General features: G+C 30.9%; 2 protein-coding genes and 1 long non-coding RNA gene across 3 annotated transcripts; 2 read left to right on the forward strand and 1 right to left on the reverse strand.

Moving 5' to 3' along the window:
- The first annotated feature begins 2,063 nt into the window (after positions 1-2,063).
- On the forward strand, positions 2,064-7,490 carry LOC126734070 (eukaryotic translation initiation factor 4E type 2-like). Its single transcript, XM_050437581.1, has 6 exons — positions 2,064-2,417; positions 5,068-5,219; positions 5,274-5,458; positions 5,521-5,598; positions 5,650-5,837; positions 7,279-7,490. The coding sequence occupies exons 1-6, from the start codon at positions 2,368-2,370 to the stop codon at positions 7,328-7,330; spliced, it is 705 nt and encodes a 234-aa protein (XP_050293538.1). The 5' UTR covers positions 2,064-2,367; the 3' UTR covers positions 7,331-7,490.
- Positions 7,491-10,118: 2,628 nt separating this feature from the next.
- Positions 10,119-10,500, forward strand: LOC126734072 (uncharacterized). Its single transcript, XR_007659951.1, has 2 exons — positions 10,119-10,189; positions 10,298-10,500. It is a non-coding gene; the product is annotated as an uncharacterized LOC126734072 (long non-coding RNA).
- A 977-nt stretch (positions 10,501-11,477) lies between these two features.
- LOC126734071 (zinc finger CCHC domain-containing protein 10) lies at positions 11,478-12,116 on the reverse strand. The gene is made up of 2 exons (XM_050437582.1): positions 11,946-12,116; positions 11,478-11,887 (listed from the first exon to the last, which is right to left on the reverse strand). Exons 1-2 carry the CDS (start codon positions 11,981-11,983, stop codon positions 11,542-11,544), a joined length of 384 nt encoding a protein of 127 aa, XP_050293539.1. The 5' UTR covers positions 11,984-12,116; the 3' UTR covers positions 11,478-11,541.
- Between the last annotated feature and the right edge of the window lie 1,021 nt (positions 12,117-13,137).

Below are 13,137 nucleotides of genomic sequence, written 5' to 3' on the forward strand. Positions count from 1 at the left end.
TTGTTGTAACGAAATCATAACTAGTTAGTAATTTTGTTGGGTATTATGCCACTATTTCAGTAAATATCAATTTAGAAAAAGGTATTTGATTTATTGTTGTGAAAGGCAGCAAAGAAGTACAAAAAGATAATTAAGTTTTATAAATTTAAATTAATAAACCTTGATAAAGTTAGAACTACCGAAACTTCGGCTAAAACTCTCTTTTTATTCAATATATAAATTTTTCGTTCCTTTCAATTTCAATAAAAAATAAAGTTAGATAAGATATTGAAAAGAAGAAATGAGCTCAGAGGTCGAAATATAAAACCTCAGCTCCTGGGTATATAAAAAAATGTATTAAACCTCAAGTAAATTATTGTATTTAAGATTTATTGAACTTAAATCGAACAAAATATCACAAAGGATATCATTAAAGATTTAAGTTTATATTTCGTCTAAATACATACATGAATAAGTCTATTTTCTTCTTCTTTTCAATAATTAAGCGTATGACATGGTATTTTCCGAATTGATATTTATTAAAATAGTGACGTAATACCCAACAAAATAAGTAACTAATTACAAACTGACTTTAGCTACTCAGATAGGACCGAAGCAAATGAAGATACTGGAGTCAAAATTGTAAAAATTTAGTTTTTATAGAAGAATATCATGCTTAACAGAATCAATAAATCATAAAATTTGGACTAAGAGTGTAAGCCAACAAAGCCCTTAAGTACCTTCTCGCGTAAATCGATAACTGCCAAGCTGGTGAATGCAACATCCTAAACATCCTAGACAGCAGGGCGTCTTTCATAGAATAATGAATGACATGACATTGCCAAATTAATTAACCTGGTTAGTGGTACTATAATCAAGTTTTTTGTGGTTTTTATTAACAAATAAATCATTGGAGAGGCAAGCATAAATTCGTCTAGCACGTAACACTCAGTTTATAGTTCTTTCTTCTTGTGAGATATCCTGGCAACTTTCATGGACTAAAAAACAGGTGTATGTCACGTTTTTGGGTGAAAAATCCAAATTAGAGATAAGAAACTTGTATTACGTGAACGGTTTGAAATGTAAGAAAAATAGTTATTCCGTCATTCTTTTTGTATTTCAGAATTTTAAAGGAGTTTTTTGAAAGTTTGTCGAAAGTAGTGTCCCAAAAGAGTCTCTTTTTCTTACAATATATTTTACGCAGCGCTGTATTATAACTTAACAAACCTAGCGCGTTTCCAATATTGTAATTATAAGAGAAGTAAATATAATAGAATAGAAAAAATAAGATTTGTAGGATTACATTTATTCAATAGATTGACCTTTTGAAATTAAAACATCAGGATAATAAAAGACCGTTATTTGGCTCAGATAATTCACCGTCAAATTGCTCACTTTCATGGTTTTTACTTGCAATTCCGAAACAAGACAGAGACAATCTATCTATGCCTTAGAAGAGCCCAAGCTCCCAAAAAAGCCAAGATACAATAGCAAATCAAATTATTCGTTTCGACATTCGTGGAATTGTTGATCGTCATTGGACGGTCAATAAACTTTTCTACATCCAATTTCTAATGACTCTACGTAAGCTTGTGAGAAGAACTTATTTTTGGAAGAGTTAGACCTGGATTCTCAACTAAGATGTTGCACGAGTGCATTCTGAGTTGTCTGTAAAAGCATTTCTTGCAAAATACGGTCACCTGGTCGGCACATTCACCGTAGTCACTGTAGAACTTGCTCCCTAAGACTTTTTCTCTTCCCAAAGTATGTTGATGCTGCCGGAAGGGTATTTGGAATTGTGATAACAAATATAATAGAAAAAAATAATTAAAGCTTAAAAAGTCAGCGAAAACCGAATCTTGACATCTTCATATTAAACCATTTCGACTATTGTATAATAGAAATAATATGACACTAACGTATCTGAATTATCGCTATTATTTATAAATCGTATTTAATCGATTTTACTGGCATTTTTTAACTCGATTCACTCAGCAATAAATAACACACGAAACATTGTTATGCATTTTCCGCTAAAGTGTGGACGCGCTTTTAGCCTTGACACTTGACATATGAAATTGACGTACCATTTTGTGTTGTGTATTTGAACTACCGCTATTGTTTATAGATTGTATTTTATCCATATTTCTGGCATATTACAACGTGAATTGGTTAATTTTTAGCAATAAATAATAGTCGCTGAGGGAACATTGTTTAATTAAACACGTGGTTCTTTAATTAAAAAAGTTAAACCACTATAAAGTTTAAAAGAAAAACGTGAGAAACGTGCTCAAGGTCAAAAGTTACTACTAGAATTGACTAAAAAAGTAGTCCTTTCAATTGCATTATCAAAAAGGATAAGCTAAAGTCTGTGATATTAAGTATTTTATGGTATTCAATTTAAATAAAACTATCAACATGTCCAACAAATTCGACACGTAAGTTTTAACTTCCTGGTCACATTCCTTTGTTTATATTCTATGCCCTACTTTCCCTTTTTAACTTTTGGATGTCTGGAAAGATATACTATTTATTACAGTTCCTATGTCATAGGAATCTTATTTTTATATGGTTTGATATATTTGATATTTACACTTAATATACAAGTGTAAAATTATATTAAAAGCTTTCAAATGCATAAGGTTTGGTTGTGGTATGGCTTTAAATCAAATTTGCTTTACTAGTAGCTAGCATTACAATAATACATATAAATAAATTATTCAAGATGTTAAGTAAAGTATATTACCAAACTTTAAGAGTGATTCTTCAAATGATTTTGAAGAATGAACAGACAAAAAGTTAAGTAATAAGTCTGATCACTGTTCCATATTTTCAAAATAAAAAGTTGGGTTAGGATTTCTTCAAGGATTTCAAAGTACTTAATAATTTTCAAAAAAGCCAAATGGTTGCTCGTAATTTTTTTTCCAGTTTGACATATTCTTATATTCACTCATTAAAATTTAGTTATAACCACCATCCTGCACGGTAAGGTAAATGCAATCATCTATAATATATTGGTTTTCAGTCTTCATCAAAACAGAATTCACATATATTCCAAGTGATATAAATGGAGATATTTTTTTATTCTGTCACCTGTTATGCCAAAAATATAGTCATACAAATGAGAAAAATTCTGGAATGCAAAAATGATAAAAAAGTTCATTTATTGCTCTGGCATATATTTGGTCCATAAAAATTTTGCTCAGTCTACCAGATTATTCAAATTTATTGAGATATAAAAATATGATACTATCCATTGTGGCTCTTAGGGTAAGAAACTAATGTCACTTTTCTTAGTTAAGTATCAAAAGTATTATCCAGTTTTTACATGTGCTTTTCATTCAACTACCAAATTTCATTTTTTGATAAACCTCCATATTCATATTATATAATGAGTATTTTAACAAAAATGGGAAAACTAGTTTTGTGGTAGATGGTATTACCAAAAAACTAGGTAAAAACAGAATAATTAAAATTGCATGTAAGTTTGCTACATAAGTGAAACTTTGGTTGAGATCCTGGTGTTCTTTAATTTAATACACTTTCTTCCTGTAAAGTAAATTTTTTTCTATAGACCTTCCTACTAATAGTTAGCTTCCAATCCCAAACTTTAAAAGGAGTGACAATTTTCAATTTTTCAGTTCTTAAGGTTATTCTAGATTTTGCCATTATAGTTTCAAACTACTTGATTTAAATAACAACAGAGCACCTGTACCAAAAAACACCTCATGACTTTTTGACACATCCTCAAATTTTTCTATGGGCCCATTTTTTCAGTGTTTAATTCTCATCCAAAAAGATGCAAAACGATTTTGCTCGATCTGCACCTAGTTTGTTTTTCAATCTATTTGAAACTTGAATCCAGAACTAACAAATAAATTAATTCAGAAATAATGAGTTCAACTGAAAAAAATATGATATCATATATGGGGCAGAGGTTCCTCAAAAAAAACCTGAGATGTGGTGGAGCTGATACTTAATCAGTTTCTCAGATATTATGATGATTTATATCTGTTGGAAGTGTACATATCAGTATTTCAGATGACATAGGAGATATTTAAAGAAATGAAATCTCAAGAATGAAACTCACATTATTTAGGAGAAATATCAAGGTTTTCTCATTTGACAGGAAATTTATAATGTAAATTATTTTATGTCTTTTAATGTGAATTGATTCTTTTGCTAATGAACTTTTTCTTTTCATTTCTTGTTTTTATTTATTTGTGTCTGATATTAGTTTTATTTGATCAGGAACTGATATTCTAGATTAAGTAAACCTACACTGTTTTATTGATTTACATTTTTTACATAACAGGTACATATGTAAGTACAAAATTATATAAATTTTAACTACACATTGTAAAATCTTTGTTAATATTTTTTTTCTATTGACTCATGTAAGCACCAATTGCATATTAACATTAATAATTAAATATGTACAGAAAGTTGTAAAATATTATATTTTTATACAATATCTGTTAATTAAAAAAAATTTCATTACTAATGTATTTACCATAATGATAACAATAACAATTCCATTGAGAGGCCAAGAGTCATTTTCTGTATATATTGCTTCTTACTTAATGAAAAATTATATATTTTTCTTAACTCACTGTCATAATGTGGCTAATATCCTGTACCAACATTTAGTTTCAATATCAGTTTGTCTTTTAAAACTGTATTTTAATACTTAATGTAAAATATAACTGTAACACCCTTTATTTACACATATATAAAAGCCCAGCATTTTAGGAGATCTACATTCATATAAATTTTTAAGCTTAAAGTTTGGTCCACAAATGCTAGGTAAAGTGGAAGGAACCAAATTATGACATACCATTAACTAAGACCTTGTATATAACTATTAATTATTTGTCTTTTGTATATCTCTATCAAAACTGTACTATTTTATGCATTTTGTAGGTAGTCCTTTTCTTTTGAAATTATTTAAGACCCATTACCCAATAAGACCTAGACTAATTATACTGTGATTTTAGCTTTCTTATTATTGTGTGCAGCGTAAACTAAAAAATCCTATAAAACCACTATTTTGCATGCCATAATAACAAAATAAAATATATTCTTCAGATTAAAATATCATAACAATGAAAACTCTGACAATGAAGATGACATAGGTCCAAATATAACAGACTTGGGTCCAGTTGATTACCCACCTGGAGAACATAGGTTACAGCATGCCTATTGTTTGTGGTTTTCTAAAAGACCCTCGCAAATACAAGGTAGTAGAATTATGTTTTTCTAAATTCTATGGATTTAAATCAATACAATTTTAGGTTCACAGAACTACAGTCAAGCCTTACGTCTGGTAGGACAGGTTGGAACTGTAGAACAGTGGTGGGCCTTGTATTCACATCTAATTAGGCTTAATGACTTACCTGCTCATAGAGATTTGCACCTCTTTAAGAAGGGCATAAGACCTATGTGGGAAGATCCTTCTAATAAAAAGGGTGGGAAATGGGTAGGAAAATAGTGGTTTCAATTAACTAATTTATTATCTTATGATCTTTTCTACCTTTTTAGGTATTTAGGCTAAAAAAGGAACAAGCTGCCAGAGCATGGGAAAATTTATGTATGGCAATGTTAGGAGAGCAGTTTATGGTACACCATTTACATCCCTCATAATGTATTTTTAACAATCTATATTTATAGGCTGGCAATGAAATATGTGGGGTGGTAGTTTCCACAAGATATCAAGAATATCTTCTGAGTGTTTGGAATAGAACAGCCTCAGACCAAGCAATGATTGCCAGGATTAGGGATGCTTTAAAAAGACTCTTAAATATACCACCAAGTGCCACTATGGAATATAAGATACATAGTGATTGCCTTAAATTTGGGTAGGTTTATCAATTGATAAAGCTTATTATCAACAGTAAATGTAGTTGATGAAGCTGAAATAGATTAACTTGAAAAAAACTAATTTTTTGAATAAAAGCCCTTAAATAAATCTAGAATCTTGGTTAAAACATATGATTGTTATAGAATGTACATAGCAAGTCTAAATTAACACAGAAGATATTTAAATTGTATGTACCTTTACCTAAAACTGTCCACCTGATAATAAAACATGATCGTAACATCCATAACTTACCTGGTTACTATCAAAGAAATAAGATTTTTAGGAACTTATTTTCTTTTAAAACTTCTAAATTTATATTTAATATTCTTGTAGAAGCACAATGTTTGTTTAATGGTTTATTTACTATTAATCCACTTTGATTTTTATTGCTATCCAATCATGGAAGGAAATATTTTGCTTGAAATTACAAATAGCTGTAGTTATCATAGTAGTAGAACTAACTCTTTTCAGGCAGACAGGTTCCAGTTGGCAACATATCAATTAGATGAACTTATCTCAAAATCTTAGTAGGATTAACAAAAAAAAAGCTATTTTATACCTAAACATCTAACTTGTACGCTTGTATGCTATTATACCTTACATCAACCTATTCTACTTAAAAAATACACGTTACAATTTTTTGGAAAAAACAACTTTCGATCGCAAGTTGAGTTTAAAGTTAAAAAAAGATAAAATTTACTTATATTACGAAAATGCAAATAAACAAACAAATGAAACATGACAAACACAAACCAACAGAATTGAGGAATGAGGAAAATTAAAATTAATATAGTTAGTTGACGAGGCCGAAAATGAATGCGGTGGGCAACTAGTTTACATCAAACGTGACTTGCATCCGGGTTTATTTGATATGAAGACTTCTTCCTCGAGGCAAGTCAACGTGTGGCTGTTCTTTGTTCTATCCTTTCCTCTAAAACCTGGTCCCAGGACCCTTTCCACCCTTAGCCGATGGTTAGTTAAACCTATTCACGCCGCATACATCGTGGGACTACTGTACCTCCAAATTGAGAACCCATAACCCATAACGAAAGAGATTTAGATATAAAGTGTCTCGAATAAGTACAGACAGCGTCAAATCCTTGGAGCTGTGGCCTAATTGTTTGTGTTATTTTCAACAAAATTTCGTATTTAAGGAACATACATATTTAGTTCACTGTAAAAAACGTATTCTAGATAACTTCATATAGTCTTCAATTTTGTGTCACTATATAAAGCTTTCCAAAATTTACAAGAAGAAGATAAATCTAGCGCAAACGACTGCTTAACAAGCCCACACTGATTAACTAAAAGAATAATCCTTTCTTTTTCTATAGGCGTTTGTCATCTATCTTCAAATAATTGCCTTGAGTAACACATATTTTTTACCAATTTAGGCGTTCCTCAAAAGTACTGAGCATAATTTTAATTTTTTTTTGCAGGGCAACAAAACAAATACAAAACATCAATGCAAATAGTATGTTGAAAAGTTGACTTAATGGCAAATACATTCAACCCTATAACTCCTACCTGCAGAACTTTACAATGGGAGATTCAAACAGTGCCCTCTGTGACAATTAAGTTTTAAAACAACCAAACCAGATTTTGCCGTTTTTAGTAAAACAGCCTTTAAATATATTTGTTTAAATAACTATTTTACTGTTTCTTTTTTACTCCATAATTTTAGCAAAATAAGCAATTTATTCATATTAATTGAAAAATTAGTTCTATCAAAAAATTCCAGTATTTTTATCCTCCTAAGATTAAAATCTGTGATGGGATCCGAGAACCTTTTTATCATATGGCACCAAGGGTCTTAGTTGTAACACAACATTCTAAGATGATACTAGAAAATAAGCAGTATTTACGAATTAAATGACACTTGAAATGGAAAAAAAAAGAAAGATGGGTAAGCAAATCATCGAATGCCACGGCACAACAGTTCAGAGTCAGTAGTCACATGTGGAGTACCTCGGGGATTTATACTAGGTCCTAACATTTTCAAACATTCAAAGTTAAAATTGTAAGGTCAGATTAAACTTTTTCTAATGATGATATTCTGAAGTGCTCTGGCACAAGTTATGATCTCCATATAATACAAGAATGGCTTAAGTCACATAAATTGAGCCTAAAGACTCACATAAATAAAGTAAGGGAAAAAATAGTTGTACCAATATTAAAAAGAATTTATGTCACAGTTTCCACAAACTTAGTATGTAAATATTTTTCCTTGGTGCATTCTCACCTACAGTATCTGTTGAAAAAACATAAAACTTCTGGACATTACTGAAAATAAGGCAATATATGTATACAATTTCCCCATGAGATAAATACAGGGTGAGTTTTTTAAAGTGTTACAATGCGATATGTCAAAAACGGCTGCAAATTTTTTTTGACATTTTGGTGACATTTCAAGTATACCGGGGGGCACTATTTTTGACATTTGTCCCTTCACCCCCCTAAGAGGAGGGAGGGTCACTTCCTTATTTTAAATGGAATGACGTGTTTTTTATTCTTAAATACGAATCTACATAAAATATGAAGTCTGTTTACAAAAAATTTTTAAAATTGCTCTGCTGTTTACGGAATTATGATCAAAAATGTTTTGATTAAATTTAAAAATAATTCGAATATTCTACTACAATAAAAACAAATTATTTCCTACTTTTTAACTATTTATCGTCTATGTATTATGCCTAAGGAGCTGTTCGAAGTGACCGCCGACTTCCAAACACTTTCTTATCCTTTCTTGACATGAGTTTCGTACCCGCTGTAACATTGCTGGTGTCACTAATGAACAAGCAAAACGAATCCTGTTCTTCATGTCCTCTGGAGTTGTAGGTGCACTAGCCATTATTTTGTCTTTTATAAATCCCCATAAAAAAAAGTCAAGGGGGGTCAAATCTGGCGAACGAGCAGGCCAGTTGACAGGACCACCTCGACCAATCCACCTGTTTTCAAAAATCTCATTTAAATAAGTACGGGCCTGTATGGCATAATGGGGTGGAGCTTCGTCCTGCTGAAACCATACGTTAGGATTTAAATTATGGTTTAGTAGACGAGGTAACTGATTTCTTAAAAAATCTGTGTAGACCTGTCCATTTAAATGACCTTGGAAAAAATGCGGACCAATAACTCCTCGAAAATACCACACCATACGTTCACAGACCAGGGATGTTGATTTGGTACAGTTCTCATCCAGTGAGGATTATTTGCTGCCCAGTAATGCATGTTGTGCCTGTTTACCTTTTAGAAAAATAAAACAACCAAAACTTGAATATGTTCTGATTTAAATAAGTTAAATCTTACCTGCCCGCAATTATTAAAAGAAGCCTCATCAGAAAAAATAACGTTTCTCAAAAAATGGTTATTTTCACGCATTTTTGTTGAAATCCAAGTGCAAAAATTAATGCGATTCTCAAAATCATGTCCGTAAAGCTCTTGATGAAGTGTAATGTGGTAAGGATGAAACTTGTACCGGTGCAGAATTGTTATAATTGATGATTGACTAATTCCAGCATCTAAAGCAAGCCGCCTGGTACTGATTTGAGGATCAATAGCTACTGCTCCTAATACAGCAACTGCCTTATTTTCATCTGTTTGCGTTTTAATCCGATTTCGTCGTTTACTTTTTAGACTACCAGTCATACGACTTCTGGTCTCCAGTCTCTTAAAGGCCATATGAGATTTTGGAATATCCGGAAACCTCTCGGCCCACACTACTGCGGCCTCTCTATAATTTTTTCTGCACTCCCCAAAATTAACAACATATCTACTTCTACACTGAAATTCGCTTCCATTTTTTTCTTTTTAAACACAATTTACTTGTTAATAACACGTCAAAATTTTTATATGACACTGCTTGTTATGTTGCCATGGAAATCCTACTGTTACTAGGATTTTCATTTCCATCCATACTAGTAAAATAAACAGTAGGATTTCCATGGCAACCGGCTGTTATTATGGTAAAATATTCAAATTATTTTTAAATTTAATCAAAACATTTTTTGATCATAATTCCGTAACCAGCAGAGCAATTTTAATAATTTTTTGTAAACAGACTTCATATTTTATGTATATTCGTATTTAAGAATAAAAAACACGTCATTCCATTTAAAATAAGGAAGTGACCTCTTAGGAGGGTGAAGGGACGAATGTCAAAAATATCACAAAAAGTGCCTCCCGGTATACTTGAAATGTCACCAAAATGTCAAAAAAAAATTTGCAGCCGTTTTTGACATATCACATTGTAACACTTTAAAAAACTCACCCTGTATAATACAAAAGACTTTATATGCCAATTTTGAATGTTTATAAATTTAGGTCATGAAAAAAGTCACTTTAATAAAAAATGTAAGTTTCAAAATATTATTCACGATTTTCAAACACAATTTAAAGAGGATGTTGCCATTTTGGTAGCTCCCTCATACAAAAAACATCAGATTTCTATTTTGTTTTAAGGGTGTCCAAATTTATAATAATGTGCCTGGTGGAATCAGAGTTCGGCTTTCAAGGTTTCAATAAAAAAAGCTAAGGGATACTTTTGAAATAGTTATCTACAATCGTAATCATTGCATTGCTACCTTTCCTACAGATGCCATCACAATAATATGTACTATGACATGTATATTTATTTGTTAAATACAGAAACCTATTTAAATATTCTTTTATATTTCATTTTAGTTTCTTTTGCCAGATTTATGTTTTTACCTGTGTCATGTAAGTGTAATTTGGATTTTTTTAAATTAAGCTATTTTCTTTCTTTCTAGGTGGGCATTATTTATAGGAATATTTCAAAGGCTTTTGACAGGCTTGACAATGGCCTTATTAGAAATAATTTTTATCTGTGTTATGTGGCTTAAACTTGACTAAATATTTACATCTTATTTATTTGATCATACACAATTTGTAGAATGCTATGGTCAGAGTTGTTTTACTTTCAGTCTTCAATTTTTTTATAACCTGTAGGTCCCTAAAATACTAAATTTATTGTGTGCCAAGAACAATAAAATATACAATAAACAGCAAGTCCAACTGTGTTAATTTTCTGAATGACTTAAACAATATTAACTCTGGTGCAAAGATTATTAAAGAAAGAAGAATTACCAATTAAGCTACTTTTTTAAGGGCTATTTTTTGACTGTTCTCTGTCATTTCTTCCACATATTACGGGCATAATTAATAAAAGAATGTTGGCTTTTTAATAGTCAGCATTTTATTATTTGTTGTTTTGCTCTAAAAGCCTTGTACTTCACTTATTAGGTCACATACTGGAATATACCTTTTGATCAAATTAATCAATATAACCCCATTCCGACATGATTTCTGTTCACCTACTTAATCCATTTGTTTTACTATAAACAATGAAACCAGAAGAAACATCATTTAACAATCTTAAGTACTCCAAAACCGTTCAAAATTTAAAAAATAACTCAGCCTCAAATACTATTGGTCATGCTCATTTTAAGGTAAGTTAAACTCATCAATTCTTATCTGTAAATTAGAATGGTCAAGTTTATGTATACATTAAAAAGAATAATTTTTTTTTCCTTAAAAATTTTTAATTTAACACATTCTGAATATATTAAGAATTTTAAAATTATCTACCATTAGAGTGTAAGTAGTTAATTAGATCCTGACATTCTGAGAAATATAAATTATATTATATAAAAATGAAACCATTAATACATCTATTAAATTTTATCTTACTTCCTATCATCTTCACTTGAACTATCACTGTCGCTACTAGAGCTGCTGCTGCTGCTGTCACTATCCGAACTTGAAGAGGAAGAATCACTCGAGCTGCTTGAGCTGGAACTTTCTTCTTTTTTGGATTTTTTACTTGATTTGTCCTTGGCTTTTGTGAGTGTGGATGCCTTTGAGTGAATGCTAGAGAGGCCTTCCTCTTTAGCTTTAAGCCTCTTCTTTAATATCTGAGTTCTGGATGACCTATGGACATACTTTCTTTTGCCTTTACATTCATAGGACCAGTGACCCATTTCCAGACATTTCTGACATCTTACTCCTTGTGGAGGATAATTTGATTGTTTCCTAAGGACAATAAAATGTTTGTAGCAATTTCGTTTTAAAAACAGTGAGGATTTCATACCTTTTCGTAATCAATGCAGAGGAGTTGCCAATAGTCATGTTTTGATTTTTTTTGAATGCAAGTATATGATAATTGTAAGCAGACGCTGTAATAATATTTCGGATCAAATTGGGAATTGGGATTCAAGCAGCACTACGTAAGATCTTAAAAATTACGAATACAAAACAAAAAACAAGCAATGACAAGAATGACATATGACAAATTAGTGACGCGCCATTCGCCAACAAAAAGATTTTTTTATAAGTATCGATATTGTCTGATATCGATGATTGAATATTTGAGTACACAAATATTCATTCAACGCTGATACTTTTGTGCAGGTATCGCTACAATAAAATATTATATACAGGGCGGCCTATTGACTTTTTTCTCATTCGAACTATTAACCTATCCACTTCTGTATGTAAACATTTTAAATATCCTCGAACTCACATACTTTTCTTTTCATAATTCATATATACGCACTTAGCATTAATAACATTAATTCCATCAGCCTTTTGATAGATTCCAGTAGATAATGGATGATAGTACGCTGATGTTGTTTGTTTATTCGCAGTAATAGATCCAAACATCAAAACAAAGGTAAAATCACAAAGGCACCAATCTCATCAAATCAAATCTATATATAATTTTCATAAGCTACACGTGTTTCGCTCCTATTGGAGCACTATCGGGTGACAAAAAAGTTTTGTTTTTAGTTCTAATGTGATCTGTGTAGGTGTAGATCTAGGCCTGATGATGCTCCGATAAGAGCGAAACACGTGTAGCTATAAAAATGACATACATTTGATGAGACCGTGACTTTGTATTTTTATCTTTGTTCCATCCATACATGTTTGCACTTAACTTAATAATATGCAATTTTACTCGATAAGAGTGAGTAGACCGTGTCATAATATAAAAAAGAACATTAACACTAATACTTATTTAAGCTGAATTTTAAAATAAAATGTAACAAACTTAAATGAAACTAAATGTTGTGTTCTGTGGTCATGATCACACCGTAAATCTTCTCTTCTTTCTTTGTGAAGAAGAGAAGATTTACGGTGTGATCATGACCACAGAACACTTCTCTTCTTCACAAAGAAAGAAGAGAAGACGAAAATACAGGGTCCAACAGGGAGGTATCGTAATTTTGCTGCTGTCTTTATTATTTTAGTATATTACTCATATATTTCCGTTTAAATTAAAA

Source organism: Anthonomus grandis, chromosome 3 (genome assembly GCF_022605725.1).
Source record: "Anthonomus grandis grandis chromosome 3, icAntGran1.3, whole genome shotgun sequence".
NCBI classification, from domain to species: Eukaryota; Metazoa; Arthropoda; class Insecta; order Coleoptera; family Curculionidae; genus Anthonomus; species Anthonomus grandis.